At 39.9% G+C, this 17,653-nt stretch overlaps 1 protein-coding gene across 2 annotated transcripts in view; it reads left to right on the top strand.

Moving 5' to 3' along the window:
• TLL1 (tolloid like 1) overlaps nt 1-17,653 on the top strand; it is a 241,652-nt gene that overhangs the window by 97,935 nt on the left and 126,064 nt on the right. For both annotated transcript variants that reach the window (XM_074991871.1, XM_074991872.1), the window contains exons 3-4: nt 1,340-1,450; nt 10,913-10,993. In XM_074991871.1, the coding sequence (XP_074847972.1) occupies nt 1,340-1,450; nt 10,913-10,993 (192 nt within the window). The remainder of the gene's footprint in view (nt 1-1,339; nt 1,451-10,912; nt 10,994-17,653) is intronic.

The following is a 17,653-nucleotide window of genomic DNA, read 5'->3' as shown; positions in this document are numbered from 1 at the left end:
ATTAAGGTTTTCATGTGGAGGAGTGAAAAGGAAAATGTGTTAACAAAAACTTTTTAGATGGATTTGAATGGATGTGTAGAGATGCCAAAGATGAGGTATCGCAGCAGATGATGTGTGAACAACAGTTTTAGTTCTAGGGCAAGAGAGGGAAGGATTTACAGTAGAAACTATAAAGGACAACCAATTAAAACTGGTGACATCCCATACACAGAGTGAGAGAAGAGGAAAGAATCAAACATGACACAGGCTGTTGGGTTTGCCAGGTGGCTACTGGAATTATTGACAGAGATGCTGAAGGCTCTGAGAATGAAGAATTTTGGGGGGAAGATCATAAAAAAATGACTTCTGCTAGTACAGATTGGAAAAGCTCTATTGACTTCTGGCTACTGGAGGGTCTGGCCTGCGGAGTTTAGCTTTTGCAACATGTTTGAGTTGAACTTCAGTTTTGCATCTATTTTTGTTAATATTTAATCCCAAAAAGAAAGAGAGATGGGGCTACAGACTGGTGATCACACATCTAGCTTGCTTACATTCATTTGGTCAAAGCTCCTGGCCATTTGATCTGAGTAAGTGAAGGGATGGCAGTTTATGTATAAAGTGTAAAAAGGAAAGAAAGAGAGACCACGAACACAAACCTTTTAGAGAATGCTGCTGAGAATAGGAAAAAGAAGGTGGGAAGAGCCACCAAAGCAGAGGCTAACAGAGGTAGAAAGAAATCCAGGAGGCCATAAATTCATGAAAGCCAAAGCAGTGAGAGAACACAAAATTTGGGATTAAACTGTGTAAAGGAAATGTATTGATCAAGTAGAAGATAAAGGAAAAGAGAACTCCTTCTGAAATAAACAAGCTGATGAGTACATAGAACACAATGTTATAAACATGTCAAAGTTTCTTGTCTTCATTTTCCAGGCTATATTATGTTATGGGCTGTATCTCTGTGAAATTCTTGTTCTGATGGGCTTCATATTTAAAAAAAAAATTAATCCACTCTTTTATTTTCCTTTATTGTGCTTACAGAGGAAAAAAACATAAGGATTTGTTGAAGATTAGTGTCATGTTTATACGATTGCATGTATTCTGTTCAACAGAAAAAAATTAAAATATCCATAAAAATATATAAATAAAAAGCTAAAGGGATATTAAAGGTATTTTGGAATGGATGTAAAGCTAAATTGGAATGGATTAAAATGCATGTTCCCTATGTTATTATGAACTAGTCAGAATTCCACAATCTGTGTATATATCTTTTTGTGAACTATGACATCAGAATGTATGCTTCAGTTTGGCTTTAATGTTCAACTAAATGTCTTAATTAAATTCAGCTCTTTTTAATTTAAAGCTGTCTTTTGGGGAGATATTGCCTTGGATGAGGAAGACTTAAAAATCTTTCAAATTGACAGGACAATTGACCTTACGCAGCATTCAAATGAAAGACTTGGACATAACACAGGTATGGCGTTAAAGTTGTGACTTTTTATTTTTAATCTTTAGTTATTTACTCATTCACAGAATGCAAGCTATACTTTAAACCTACAAAATATGGTATCATCTGGGGGTAATACTGTTTTTAAACTTTAGAAAGTAGTTTAATCATTTCATATTTGCTTCCTAAGAGTCAATGAAAATCAGGGGATTTTGATTTTATTTCTGGTATTTCTAGTGAAAACTATTTCCTGAAACATGAAGATAGGGTTTATCTTTTAGAGAATGCCAAACCATGGCCTGGTTACACAGCAGTGCAACAGAGTAAGGAGGTGTATAGCCCCATGAGAGGGTCAGGACAGATTCAGGAATGGCTGAAATCTTGGCTGTTCTTCACATGCCATCTGGCACAGCTGCACTGATTTGCTGGGATATGTATACAGACATGAAACTGAAAGGAAGATTTTTCTCAGAGAATCGCAGTCTTCCTCTTAGGCCATATGTGATCAGGTCAATCTTCCGTGCTTTGATTTTGTGTACCTGGTGGGGGGCACACAAAATCAACCAATGAGAGGTCAAAAGTCCATTCCTGTTCTCTTCGATATCACGAGGAGTAAGAGAGGTTGACAGGAAAAACTCTCCTGTTGACCTAGTGAGGATGGCCAGGTAAGTCGATTGCAGATTGCTTCAACCTACACAACTGCTGTAGCTACAATTGCATATGTAATTGACTTACCTACCAAGCTTTAGGCTGCTACAGGAGATATACCACACCACTTGTTCAGGGCAGATCACATATTTACAATCTTACCCATATACAGTTTTCAACAGAGAAATGTGATTTCTTGTATGAGTTGCACCTGAGACTCTCCATTTAGTGGAATATTCCAGGATTTTGTCAAAATATTGTGGGCTCTGATTATTCATTACATTCTTTGTTTCAATTAACATTGAAAAAAAATCAACTGTAAAACTGGTTTTAGAGATAGCTGTATAAATATTTACTAGACAAGTGTGAATGTGTGCGCATACATATATAGATATATATATAATCTCTCTGCTAAGATTTATGTATTTGTACGTGTGTATATTTATAATGCAGAAGTACAAGAAGCTGCAACCAGGATTTGTTCTCTGTTGTGCTAAGCACAGTACAAGAATTTAGGAAAATGGAATTCCTTCTGATTAGCTGTAGGTCCTACTCCTGTAGTCTTCTCCAGAAGGATTGGGGTCACTTGTGGAAAATGGGATTTAAAAGATAAGTGACATATGAGGGGTCTAGAAGAGTGATTCATGCAAACATAACATTTTAAAATACATTTACTTTTTAAACTGTGTGTGTAAATTAGAGTTGTCCCCACCTGACCCTCACACCTTGCCCACATTAATTTGGTGATTTGTTTATAGGCGTTGCTGCAGACCTGTCTCTTGAGGAATGATTTGAAGGAAAGGGCTGATGCAGATGCAGATAGCTTTTTGAAAAATTATTTTTTCTTAGACTCATGTTAAAACATTTTTTCTGTGATTTACTTGTCTTTGTAACTAGGTATAATCATTAGAATATGTGTGTATTACCCTAGCATTTTCTTTTATTTTCTCCTTAAGCCACCTAGGCAAGGTCATCTTTGATCTTTTCTAGATCAAGTTAGATTGAAAAATTCACTGACTCTTATTTACATTGTGTCAAACAAATCATTTTCATTGGCTTTGACGTATTTCAGGTCCTGTTTTTTTTTTTCAACAAAATTTAGAGAGCAAGGTCAATAATTTTCTTTTAACGTAGATGTAGGTGAGTGGTTTATCTGACCTGCACACTTTTGTTTTGATACCTCTGATGTCTTTGAAGGTGACAAAGATCCTTTCTGGTGATTGCTGGGTGGATTCAAGATAATTTGAAGCTCTTTGTTATATTTGGTATTTTTCTATTTTAATTTTCATTCCCTCATTTTGTTGAGGTATGTTCATTATTCCAGTCAAGTAGTGTTCTTTTCAGAGAGAGATTCTGGTACAGTAACACCTCTACTATCTGGCCCAGATAATCAAGTGTGCTGGAGAGTAGAGCAGGGCGGTGGCAGTTGGTCAGCCAGCCCCAGATGGGTAACTGACCCTGCGGCAGCCACGCCAGTGGCCACTAGTTAATACAATATGATAGTTATATGTGTTCTGGATAACCTAGCTTTTACCGTACCATGTTAAGGATTATTCTGGCCACCATAATCCTCAGGTAGTGCCCACTGGGAAATAAAAGGAATAATAGAAATAGAACTGAAATAATAGAAATAGAACTGAATCTGAAAGCCTTGATTCAATTTCTGGTACAATTAGCAGGAGCTGGGCTGCGTCCTAAGTGCTCAGTTTATGACTTGTATGTTTGTTTTGACAGATTTGCAGTATTTATCTTTAAAAAGGTGTCTCGTTTTATGTCATAAATACGTGATTTTTCTAAATTCAGAATATTGCATGTATATAGTGTGGTGGCGCTTTGGCCCATATGTTGCAAAACACTTAAACATGTGCTATACCGCCACCAACTGCAATATTGTGATATCTGTTTTGAAGAGTTTGCAAGTTTTGTTGATAAATATAATAGTTGTGACATATTATACTTGAACTTTTCTAGGGCATTTGACTTGATACTGCATGACATTCTGATTAAAATCTAGACTGATATAAACTTATCATGGCACACATTAAATAGATTTAAAAACAGATTGACAGACTTGAAAATGTAATCATCATTGGAGAATTGTCATCAGCGCCACATATTTCTGGTGGGGTTCAAAGGGAGTGGTGCTTGGCCTTACGCTATATAACATTTGTCTTAATGACCTAGAAGCAAAGGTAAAATAGCCACTGATAAAATTAACAGAAAACAAAGAATGGGTGGGAAAGTGGTAAGTGATGAAGTGGCTAGGTCATTTAGTCAGAATCATAGAGCACTAAACTCCGCCATGAAGCCTCTTTGAGCTCCATGCCAGTCCCAAGCCTGGATGAAGGAGGAGGGTTGGTCAGATGTGTGTCGATGCACTGACAGTCAAACAACAATACGAATGAAATCTGATACCAGTACAACTAAATGATAAAAGATGCCGGCTTGTACGTTGCCTGGATAAACAAGGTCCGCGATAACAATCAAGTGATCGGAGTTGGGTCAATAAGTTGGCTACCAGAAGAAAATTACAGCTCACACATATGCTATCCATTGGAACATGGATCGTCCGAATGCTGTGGGCAACTGGAAAATTAGAGCTGCTTCGGAAGGAGATAGAGAGATACCGATGTGATATACTTGGACTGGCAGAGATGCATTGGATGGGACTGGGGAGATATGTGGTTGCAATGTCATTTGGTGAGGAAATGAAACGAAGCATGAAGCAGGAGTAGGATTCTTTCTTATAAAAACAGCTAGAAGAGCATTATTAGGTTACAAACCAGTGAGTGCAAGAATGATGGTAGCGAGATTCAAAGGAAAACCGTTCAACATCTCAGTCATTTAGGTGTATGCACCCATGTCAGACAGTATGGAGGAAGAGATTGGGCTATTCTATGAAGACTTGACAAAGATGGAAGAGGAGATACTGAAGAAAGATCTGTTGATCATCGGAGGAGATTGGAATGCGAAGGTTGGAACAGTTAATGAAAGTTGGGAGAGAGTCATGGGAAGGTTTGGATATGGAGAAAGAAATGAACGAAGTGAGAAACTACGAGTTTGCTACAGAGCATGAGATGGTGATCTGCAATATGAGATTCCAACAGAATGACTGTAGGAAGTGAACGTGGCGATCGAATGATGGGAAGTCCAAGAACATGATAGATATGATTTTGATAAGAAGAAGATGGATAACATCAGTACAGCAATGCCGAACTTTCCAAGGAGTGGATTTAGACTCAGACCACAGTCTAGTGATTGCAAACATCAAGATAAAACTCAAAAGAATATGTAGGATACAGTTTAAGAAAAGAAGAGACGTGACAAGGCTATGTGAGGAAGAAACAGGGAATGCATACACAGCAGCACTCGAAGAGAAGATTAAGAATATCACCACAGAGAAGGACCTAGATAAGAGAGTTGCAGGGGTAGCCATCACTATAGAAGAGGCTATTGAGCAGACTGTTCCAGAAGGAAAGATCAATAAGAAGTGGATTACCCAGGAGACACTGAAGTTGGTTCAAGAGAAGAGAGCATTGAAGATCAGAAGAGGTGTCTCTGAGATGGCAGAACAGCAATACAGGGTGAAATGCAATGAGGAAAGCAGTCAGAAAGCGTAATGAGAAATGGCTATAGGAGCAATGTGAAGAGATAGAGAGGTATTACGGTCAATGTAAGACCAAGTAGGTGTATAAAACAATTAGGAATATTAATAGGACATGACAACCAAAGCAGATGGTGATAAAAGATGAGAACGAAGAAGTGCTCATGAACAGGGAGAAAATTGTGCAGCGATGGATGAGATATTGCACCGACCTATACAAAGCACAATTGGGCCCAACTGTCTCAGAGAGACTCATTCAAGAACTGAAAGAGAGACCTCCACCAAGCATTGAGATCGAGACCGATATTTTGAAGGAGGAAGTAGAAAAAGCAGTGAAACAACTAAAGAACAACAAGAGCCCTGGAAGTGATCAGATCACAGGAGAGATGATCAGATATGGCGGAGAAAGCAGCATGATTCAAGAAATACACTGATTATGTAATATAGCATGGAAAGAAGAGAAGGTGCCTAAGGAATGGACAAGATCTGTGCTAGTGACAATACCCAAGAAAGGAAGTACATTGGCGTGCAAGAACTACAAAACGATTGCCCTAACGAGTCATGTAGGCAAGGTGCTGATGATGATACTGACTGAGAGACTAAGATCACAGATAGAAGGACATAGAACAGATGAGCAAGCAGGATTCAGAAAAGATAGAAGTACCATACAGCAGATATTGGCACTAAGACTGATAGCGTAAAAAGCTCGATGAAAGAACAAGAACGTATACACTTGCTTTGTCAATTTTTCAAAAGGCGTTTGATGGCATAGATCAGAAAGTGACTTGAGTGGTGTTGGAGTCATATGGAGTGGATAGCAGACTGATAGGGTTGTTGAAGGATATCAATGACAATGCGGAGGCAGTGGTGAGAACATGCGAGGATTTGGGAAGTTGGTTTAAAACAAGCAGAGGTACGAGACAAAGAGATCCAATATTGCCAAGTATCTTCATTGCACATCTGGAGAGAGTGATGGACAAGGTCAAGGAAGAGGTAGAAGGGGTATCTGTGCACGGGGAAAGAATTAACAACTTGAGGTTTGCGGATGATGTAGTTATCATTGAGGAAGATATGGAGAAGCTAGCGAAAATGGTACAGGCGCTAAAGAAGGGAAGCGGTACGGCCTGATTGTGAACATTGGTAAAACAAAAACAATGGTATTTGGACATAAGGGAATAGGAAGGAAGATCAGTATTGATGGTATTGAACTAGAAAATGTGGAGAAGTTCACATCTGGAGAAGAGCATAACATATGATCTAGACTGTAAGAGGGAAATAGCGACTAGAATAGCGATAGCAAGAGCGAGTTTGAAGGCGATGGATAAGATTTGGAAAAGCAAAGCAATTAGCTTAAGAATGAAGCTGAGTGTCTTGAAAACGTGCGTATTCAGCAGTATGCTGTACAGATGTGAGACATGGGTGATAACAAAAGATTTGAAAAAGAAGAATATTTGAAAAAGTTTGCAAGGAGTTGTTATAGAAAGATTCTGAGAATAGGATGGATGCAGAAGGCCACCAATGAGGAATTATATAGAAAGATACAGCCGAAAGAGAACCTGCTGCAGAAGGTTATAAAACAGAAGCTACAACTATTTGGGCATATTTGCAGAATGAACGACGAATGAAAAATCAAGACCCTGGTATTCGGCATCATGGACAGTCTGCATAGGAGAGGCAGACCCCACAGAGAATGGGTAGATGATGTAGTAGATTGGTGTGGAGCTAGTCTACAGAAACTAAGCCACTGGACAGTGAAAGATGGAAGGAAATTGTGAGAGAGGCATCAGACACCAACGGGTGCTGAACCCACAGTTATTGATGATGATGATAGAGCACTAGTACTAGAAGGGCCCTCAAGAGGTCATCAAGTCCAGTTCCTTGCCCTCACAGCAGGACCAACACCATCAATATCAGTGGTTCGCAACTGGGTATGCAGAGCTGTTCCAGAGGGCACATTATCTTAGTGTTTCTCAACCTTTATTATGAATAAAATATAGACATAGTTTATGTTCATCTAATTTTTATTCATCTTTTTGCACAATCATAAGTATGATGGCAAGTTTATTGCCTATATGCGATTTCTTCCAACCAACCAGTTACGATTAAGTTGTTTAAACAAATGTGTTGCAACAGTTGAAAAATAATTTGTGTATCTGAAAATTGTAGGTACTGGGGGTACTTATAATTTTTTTTTGTTTTCTTTTTGCAGAAGGAGTACTTTATAAAAAAGGTTGAGAAATGCTGATCTGTGTTACTCCTGTTAGATATTTATCTAACTTGTTCTTAAATATCTCCAGTGATATTACTAGGTAAATTGTGTGCAATCAAAAATGTAAACATACATCTGGGAATAAAAAAAAAGTAGGTCTTAAAGATGGTGGACTCCATCCTGGGATTCAATGAGTCCAAAAAAAATTTGGTGGTCATGGTAGATTATCAGATAATCAGGTATCAGAGAGGAAGCCACGTTAGTCTGTATCTTCAAAAACAACAAGAAGTCCTGTGGCACCTTATAGACTAACAGATATTTTGGAGCATAATCTTTTGTGGGCAAAGACCTGCTTCATCAGCTGCATGTCTTTGCCCATAAAAGCTCATGTTCCAAAATATCTATAAGGAGTCATAGGACTTGTTGTTTCAAATGACCAGACAGTCCCATTGTGATGCTGGGATGCATAAGAATTGAAATCTTAAGTAAGAGTATAGAGATTATTTTACCTCTGCATTTAGTCTCATGGCATGACCACTAATATAATGCTGTGTGCAGTGTCCACAGTTCAAAGCAGGTGCTGAGAAATTGTAGAAAACTTAGAAAAGAACCACCAAAATGTTTAAAGGGTTAACAAAATGCTATTATAATTATGTTTGTGTTCAATCTATTTAGCTTAGTAAAGAGAAGGTTAAGGGATAACTTGATTAGTCTTTAAGTGTATACTTGGGGCATAAATATTTAATAATGGGCTCCTCATTCTCGCAGAGAAAGGTATAACTTCCAGTGGCTGGAAGTTTACAATAGACAAATTCAGACTGGAGGTAAGGTGCAAATTTTAATGGTAATTGTAATCATTAATTGGAACAATTTCCCCAGGGTCATAGTGGATTCTCCATCATTGACAGGGTTGTTGTTGGGAGGATTTGGCTCTTGCATTGCAAATAATAATGCAATGCCTGATCTTGCAAACTCTGACTCAAGCAGTAGGAATACTCAATTCACTGTGGATTATTTAAATAGATTTGCAGGTTCAGACATCTACAGTATGAGTTCCTCAGGGCAAGGACCTGTGCTTGACTTGTAAAGCAACTTTTATACACTGTGCTGCATAAATAACAATAATTTAAACAACAACAAGAGAAAAGGAGCTATTATGTAGCTTTTGTATAGAACTGCTAAAAGTACTATGTCCCTGCTCCCAGGGTTAACATGTAGAAAGTCTATGTTGATTTTCTTTTAAATTCACTTTTGGCTAGTTTGTGGCTTGAAGTGTATGTTCTGTAGTGTATGCATTGGTCATAAAATAATTCAGGTTAGCTATTTTAAGGTATTCTTATTTAATTTCTTCTTTGACATCAGTCTTTTTATAAACTAAGCAGAATACATCATGCGTGTTATTAGACACCACTGCTAGTGTACTACTTTACTCCTTATTTTTGTTGTAATAACTATTGATAAGTAAAGGAATAGCAGCTTCCTATATAAATGAAGTCATGGATTCCTCTCTATTGCTATTATCTCTTTCACATTTGCCTGTTTTCTGAAGATTTTTCCCTGCTCACTATTGTCTGGATTTTTTTCTCTTTATGTAATTTTGAAAAATAAATGCTAACATGAAATAACTGAATTAATAATAGGCAATGTGAAATGCACAGACACAGTATAGCACATGCTATAACTAAATATTTCCTTGGAAAGGCATGTATCAGAGTATTACCTCATCTTCCTAAAATGTTTTTAAAAATTTAAAAAATTTTTCTCAAGGGATCCAGCAAGTATATGACAGTGTAATCTAAATAATTAGGCACATTATTATTCACTGAGTAAGCATGATAACTTATTTGCCTTATATGGCATTGTCTAGTCTGTAATCTGCCTTTTGAATTGTTGTTTAGTAAATGGAACCTTATAGATTGCAGAAATTGTTGTAAAAATGTAAGAGGAAAAGGGAATTTGAGGAAATATTGGTTGGAACTGGTATGGCTTATAATAACTTCCACAGTACTTTATTGTTAGCTGTCTCCTGCTGTTGCAGTAGCTTTGAAACCCTGCTGTTTTACAGTAAATAATGTTTTGTTTTGTGGGTTTTTTTTTAATTCATGTATAGGAGTTTTATAAAGTTATCAAAAACCTCTTTAGATTATTCTGGTAATTAATTGTATGTCACAATACTGTTAGCACTCTTTTTTATTTCTCAGTTACTAACATATTTAAAGGTGATGTGCAATAATGACTAGATTAACAAACTGCTATGAAACTGAAGTAGTCAGCAAGCTGCCATGGGCAGCATACATGCTTTAAATAAATCTGGTGCCTGCCCCTAATTGGATTGTTAAATGTTCAGACAATGAAACACCCACTGCATCTTTCGATGGCTAGGTTTTCTGCTTCTCTGTCCATCATTGATTATTGGAACACCACAAGAATGCATGAGAGGTCATGTTACTATACTTTGGTATTGGATAGGTTAGCAGTTAGTGTTTTGATTGTATTTTAAAGAATTATTTGCAAATTAAAAAAGAACCACAAAGGCTTTTTGGGGGAAAAAGCCCATTCTTTATGCTCTTTTACCATGTTTATTTGCTTGCTTGCTCTTAGAGTCTTAACTTTCCCCTCCCATAGATATGAGAACACTGAGGAAAATTCTGTGAACATTTCTGTGAAAGCAGGGCATCCAGCTGTCAATCAATATAGCAGTGAGGATGTCAAGGTCACTGAGGGGGGAAAAAAAGCTTCAAATAATAATTAGATGATGTAATTGTCATGACTTGTGTACATAACAAAGACATGTTGGCTTGCGTTCTGGAATGCATGGTAGAAAATTCTTCAGCTACAAATGTGTTTTTGTTTCATTGTCGAAAATGCTTGAAGAATTTGTTTGTCTCTCATTAAAGAATTTTAAACTTCCTTAAAGACACATTGCATATCCTAAAGAGTAATTTCTAATTTATCTCCATAACATATTCACTATATGTGTAATGTTTTGTGTTTTAACTTCCATAACATTTCCTTTTTCTTTTTAAAGGTGGCTTTGGTGAACATGGGCCGTCAAAAAAACGAGGAGCCCTCTATCAGCTTATAGAGAGGATAAGAAGATTTGGCTCTGGTATTTTCACTGTTTGAATTAGCAGACTGCCTAATGTGATGTAGAGTTAACATTAATAACGACAGTACTTTTAACATCTTTAGCCCAGTCTATATCAGTATTACTGTAAACTATTAAAACAAGAGTAATGAAGACATTAGCTCTTTTCTTATCTGTATTTTGTCAGAGATGTTCTATTTAATGTAAGCGCTACAGAAGTTTATTTGGAAGAAAAAATCCTAAAACACATATTTAAAAATTTATTTAAAATTATTAAAAATCACTAGGTATATGGATGGATAGCTACAAGTAATTGTGAATGGTTTATGGTTTTGGCAGCAGTGGGACACTGATGAGTAATACTGCATGTGAAACGTTTCCTAAAGAAAATATTTTTAAAAAGTTGTAAATTTCCGTAGAATTCAATGAGCCATATCTGTGGCATCTCCGTTAATACTGAAGTAAGTTTATTCACTGTGTTTGGTGCAACACAACTAAGGCTGTGTCTACACTGTGAGATAAATTCGATTTTTAATAAATTTGATTATTTAACCTCAATATTGTGAATTTGAATTAAGTGTCTACAAAGCTTTTTGAAATTTGACTTACCCTTTTTCTGTATAGAGTCTCCATGTCGCCATTGTCCCATGCAAGTTTGATAGCATGAGCAGTGTAATATAGATACCTATCCCACAGTGCCTTAGCCCTGGATGCTTGTGGGTGTTTCATGTTTGATTCCCAGAATTCCAAGCACTGTCCCAGAATTCACAGCATCAGTAACCACGTGAAAAACAAAATGGAGAATGTCCCATTTCCTGCTGTGGCATTCCAGTGCAAGCATAGATTCCCAAATGATCCAAATCATAGCACAGATTGTTTTGGCAACCACAGTGGATGTCACATGTTTTTTCCTTCAAATAAAAAGCTTAGTGATGGTTGGCTATCATAATAGTGTTGCTGATGAGGATGACAAGGACAGTTTGGAAGAGCAAATCTCCCAACTGCAGTCCAAGAACTCAGAGCTGCTATCTATCATGACTGCATTGGTGACAGTGGAGCAGTAGTTTTGGCCTCGTGAGACCAGGACACACTGGTGGGACCACATCGTTTTGGAGTCCTGGGACAACCAGCAGTGGGTGCAGAACTTTTGCATGTGCAAGTCCACTTTTATGGAACTTTGGGATGTGCTGGTGTCCACCCTGAAGTGCAACAACATAAAAGTGAGGCTGACTTTAATAGTTCAGAAGCAAGTGGCAAGCTCCTGGATGAGACTTTTTTCTCTGATGGGAGAATGACTATTGGCAACATGGAGTTGTCCATTGTTATATGGGGCAACCCTGCTTACCCTCTGCTCCCCTGTCTTATGAAACTCTACACAGGAGCCCTGGACCCCAGCAAGAAATACTTTAGTCACAGACTTGGCACATGCCGAATGTGGTGGAATGCACCTTTGGCAGTTTAAAAGTGAGGTTCAGACATTTATTGACACGTTTGGACCTTTCTGAAGGTAATGCCCCCCCTGTAATTACAGAGTTTGCTATTTTGCATAACATATGTGAATCTAGGCGTGAAACTTTCCTGTCAATCTGAAATTCTGAAGCTGGGGCCATAGGCAGGGCTTACTCACAGCCGCCTACACAACCATCCACCAGTAGCCATGCTCAGGCAGCAGCAATAAGGAACACTTCAAAAAATAGATTCATGAATGATCTGTAATGCAAATGCTACCTATGTTTTTCTGTGACATAATGCCAGTAAATCATATTGTGTCTTAATTAGTGAATGGTTTAACTTGATGGGAGGGGCTTAAATTGCTGTAAGTAGAATGCATGTGGTGCGCAGCTGTGGCTTCAGCCCTCCCTGAAACATCCAGTTCTCTCAGCTGCATGTCTGCTGCAGACCAGGGACTGTTAGTGACCAGCTGTGCCGTCGGCCCTCCCCCACCTGCCCAGTTTGATTTGTGTTTCTCCTCCACTCTTGCATGCCATGAAATCACCCTGAGCTCAAAGGAATGATTTTATTTTGGGGAGAAGAGAGGTTTAAGTTGCAGGGAAAAGAAGCCTTCTCTAGGGTGCTTTAATAGCCTTTTGCACTGACCCTTTGGACTGAAGTGGCATGCTATCCTTGCCCTCCCTCCCCACATGGAGGGACTGTGATGATGGGGGGTGAGTGATCTTTCCTGAGGGGACTCCAGGCAGCAAGTATTGGCTGCTGCACTACTGGGTTGGGAATGCCTCTGCAACTGCAGCAGGGAGCTCAGGACCTCCATTTGCTTTGTTACAACCATTACGATCTTTGCCATGGCCTCAGTTTGCTTTGCTGTGACCTCACTCTGACTTTGTTGCTGCTGAAGGTCAAGCTTTCTCTCGTTAAACTCTAGTTGACTTTGATGCCACTCAGCTGGCTCAGTGGTATCATAGTACAGCTGAGTGGCATCAGAGTCAACTAGAGTTTAACCAGAGAATGCTTGACCTCCAGCAGCAGCAAGTGGCAAAGCTGAGCAGTGTCCTTTTGTCATATTGTTGTGCTCTGCCTCAGTCTTTTCCATATGCTGCAGGGTAAGATCTTGCTTGCATTTCTTTTGGCTACAGTTCTTCTCTGGTCCGCTGGGCATTGACTCTGGAAAATGAAGGTCAAAATTAAGATACAATTCACATAATGTGCTTTGAAGTGCAAAGAATGGGTCTGTGTTTCCTCTCAGTGAAAGTTTACTTTTGAAGGACGCTTGTGGGTTATTAAGGATGGGATAGTAAGCGTGCATTTCATAATACATCAATTACCATCACTTATCCAGCACGTTTCTTTGTGGACATGGTAAGCTATAGGCAATTGTCCATTTGTGGGGGAAGGGGAGGGCTGCAAAGAAGGGGAAACTGCCAGGTGTCCTGTTGCAGTGAAAAAAAAATTGACCATTCCTGAAGCAATCTTCCCCAATGATCAAGCTGTGTGTAGGGGGATGGTGGGGAAGGGTTCGATTACAGCCACATGGACAGCTGCATGCAGGTTCAATGTACAATAAAAGTAATGTAATGATAAAAAAGTAAATAATCCAAAGACAGGCTGGATGTGAAGGGACATGGGAGGGGAGAGCACAGCAGAGCACGGCAGATGCACAGTACTGGGGAGAGGGGAATGGACAGTTCAGTGGTTGGACCACTGGCCTGCTAAACCCAGGGTTGTGAGTTCAGCCCTTAAGGGGGGCCATTAGGGATCTGGAGCAAAATAGTTTTTTTTTTTTTTTTTAAAAAGGGATGGTGCTTGGTCCTGCCAACAGGCCAGGGGACTAGACTAGATGACCTCATGGGGTCCCTTCCAGCTCTATGAGATGTGTATGTCCTGAAAAATCAAAAGAAATACTGGTTGGAAAGGGAGATGGGTTGAGAAGCCCTGCAGAGCCTCCACACCACATTGAGAGGTGAGGAATGGAGCACCTGCCTGCTGCTGCAGGCATATGTAAAGGGGCAGGAAGTATGTTTTTTTTTTTCGTTAAAAGATGTGAATTCCCATGCTTCTGCAGGTTGCCACAGGTAACACTAACAGAGATGGAGAAAGAACAGCTACTTCTGCTGTGTGACCAAAAGCCTGGCAAATTTGCTAAAATGCTGTGTGGTTCCATGACACCAAATTGCTATCTGGTTGCCTAGCGTGGCAAGGTGTGCTAGCGTGGAAGCCGCAAGAAGTCAGGCCTGCCCAAGAACCTTGTGGAAAAAAATACAAGAGTGCCTGGATGAGGCCTTCAAGGAGATCTCCAAACTGGAGAAGCGCTCCATACCCAGAAATATTAAGATGCTGTTCTGAGGGGCACAGAACCATAGCTAGCAAAGCTGTACCCGTACACATTCACCCCTAACCCACTTGTAGCTTGCAAAATAAATACTCATCCAAACTGCTTGCTACAGGGGGCTCGGGGACCGGTGTGGAGATGACTGCAGTGGAAGGGAAGGCCGTGGAGTGGGCTGGTTCATAATCTATGGTGAAGAGCTCCAGCCTGTCTGGCACAACATCCGCTGGCTCCTGCTCATTGCTCCCTTCCTCCTCTCCATTGCCCTCTTCTTCCGAGCCACCCAGCTCCTCTGGGCTCACCCCAAAATCCATACTAGGGCCTCCACAAATGTTGTAGTTCAGACCTGGTTCCGTGGTGGTGTCGCTCCCCATAAGCATGGTTGGTGGATTGGCTTCCTAGACTTTTTGATAGGCCTACCGGAGTTTTTTAACCTTCATCCGACATTGCATAGAGTCCCAAGAGTAACTTAGGCAGTCATCTCTTGTGTCATCTGCTCATGGATTGCTGTGTTTCTCTTGGCCACCTGAAGTCTTTTCACCACCATTTGGTCTCCCCAAATCACAAGAAGATCCAGAATCTCCTGGTGGGTCCAAGCTGGGGCTCTCTTTCGAGCCTGACAAGTGGCAGGTAGATCACTATCCTGAGTGCTCATGATTGCAGTAGAGGGCTACCAATAATTGCTGCCTTTGCACTGTGATGGCTACTGGTGCGCTGTGATGCGATGGACAAAGAAATTTTTCATAATGGGCACTCTTTATGTTTGAAGGGCTGGGCGCTGCTGAGTTCCAATTCAAATTTTAATTCAAATTCAATCAAAACATCACGTGCTTACTTTGACCTTCTTCCTGTACACCTGACAGCAGTGCACAATGAAGCAGCCATCCTGGAGTGTCGCCGCGTAGCTTTGTGGGATACAAATGTGACACTTCTGGAGGCTAATAAATTTGAATTACAGAAATGGCACTTCCATACTAGCATTGATTTGAAATTTTAAATTCAAATTAGATGCTATACCCATCCTGTAATATTGATATTTTGTAATCAGTGTTATGGCTCAATAAATCCAGGTAACTGTGAAGACAGTCACATTTTAATATCAAGTTAACACCTTGAAATTCGATTTTATCTCATAGTTTAGATGCAGCCTTAAACATGCTATGAAAACCCCAGCATCTGCAAGAAAGTGTAAAGCTGAGTTTTAATCACTATTCAATATGTGGGAAAGCATCACTCCGTATCTTGCAAAATTAGCCAGTGCAGTAGTTGACATTACCAATCTGTCCTGGTACGTAATTACATGCTTGATCTGAGAATTAGACTCTCTGTTTTGTATATCTGTCTATCTTCATCTAATTCAAACAGTTAGTTGGAAGAATAAACAATGGTAAAAACGACCATATTGTCATGCAAGTCATCCACACAGCACCAGAGAATGCAGTATTGATGAAGTACATATGACTGACTGGGACTCCCAGTTTGATTTGCATTTTAGTAGATTACCTGTGTTGTAGAGTGTCTGATAATTCTCGGTAGCAAATTCATTGTTTTAATGTCAAAATATTGATGTAAAATTTAAATTATATTTGCTTAATAACATAGATGCAGGTTTTGTGGACGTATTACATTTTCCTAAACCCAATAACCTTCTGTATGGTTTATGATGTTACTTAAACTGTAGAGTGAGTTAATCTATAGGTAATCGTACCTTTCTTTTCAGGCTCTGAAACTTTTCTTCCCTTTTTTAATAGCTCTTGCACTTTTCCTTCTTATTTTTGTATCTTCTTTGCTTTCTTGCTGGCTTATGTACTTCTACCAAGGGCTTTGGCCACTTACCTTTCATCCACAGTTATTGTTGTCCTAAACTGACATCCTTCCTGGTCTTTCTGTCATATTCCTCCCTCTCTGATGTCCCTGTTGACAGATTGTAACTTTATCTTCAGTATCTTTTAGTGGGGCTGCTCATAGAAACCGTGTCTACACGTGCACGCTACTTCAAAGTAGCGGCACTAACTTCAAAATAGCGCCCGTCACGGCTACACGTGTTGGGCGCTATTTTGATGTTAACATCGACGTTAGGCGGCGAGACGTCGAAGCCGCTAACCCCATGAGGGGATGGGAATAGTGCCCTACTTCGACGTTCAATGTCGAAGTAGGGACCGTGTAGTCGTTGCGCGTCCCACAACTTCGAAATTGGCGGCCATCAGCTGAGGGGTTGAGAGATGCTCTCTCTCCAGCCCCTGCGGGGCTCTATGGTCACTGTGTGCAGCAGCCCTTAGCCCAGGGCTTCTGGCTGCTGCTGCTGCAGCTGGGGATCCATGCTGCATGCACAGGGTCTGCAACCAGTTGTCGGCTCTGTGGATCTTGTGTTGTTTAGTGCAACTGGAGTGGGTTCAGCAGAGGGCAATGAAAATTATAAGGGGGCTGGAGCACATGACCTATGAGGGAGGCTGAGGTATTTGGGGTTATTTAGTTTGCAGAAGAGAAGGGTGCGGGGCAGTTGGACAGCAGGCTTCAACTTTCTGAAGGGGGCTCTAAAGGCGATGGAGAAAGGCTTTTCTCGGTTGTGATGGATGACAGAACAAGAAGGAATGGTCTGAAGATACAGAGGGAGAGGTGTAGGTTGGATATTCGGAAAAACTATTTTACCAGGAGGGTGGTGAAGCACTGGAATGCTTTTCCTAGAGAGGTGGTGGAATCTCCATCCCTAGAGGTTTTTAAGACCTTGCTTGACAAAGTCCCATGTGGGATTTAGTGAGGGTTGACCCTGCTTTAGGCGGGTGGCTGGACTAGATGATCCCCTTCAAGCCCTATGATTCTATGAAACGAGGCCTGAACCTATTTGGTGGTATTGCCTCTGCCTAGCAGACTATTCTAATCATCATCAGTGGAAAAGAAAA

Source organism: Carettochelys insculpta, chromosome 4, assembly GCF_033958435.1.
Source record: "Carettochelys insculpta isolate YL-2023 chromosome 4, ASM3395843v1, whole genome shotgun sequence".
In the NCBI taxonomy this organism is placed as follows: domain Eukaryota; kingdom Metazoa; phylum Chordata; order Testudines; family Carettochelyidae; genus Carettochelys; species Carettochelys insculpta.
This window is presented reverse-complemented; position numbering and strand designations above follow the sequence as displayed.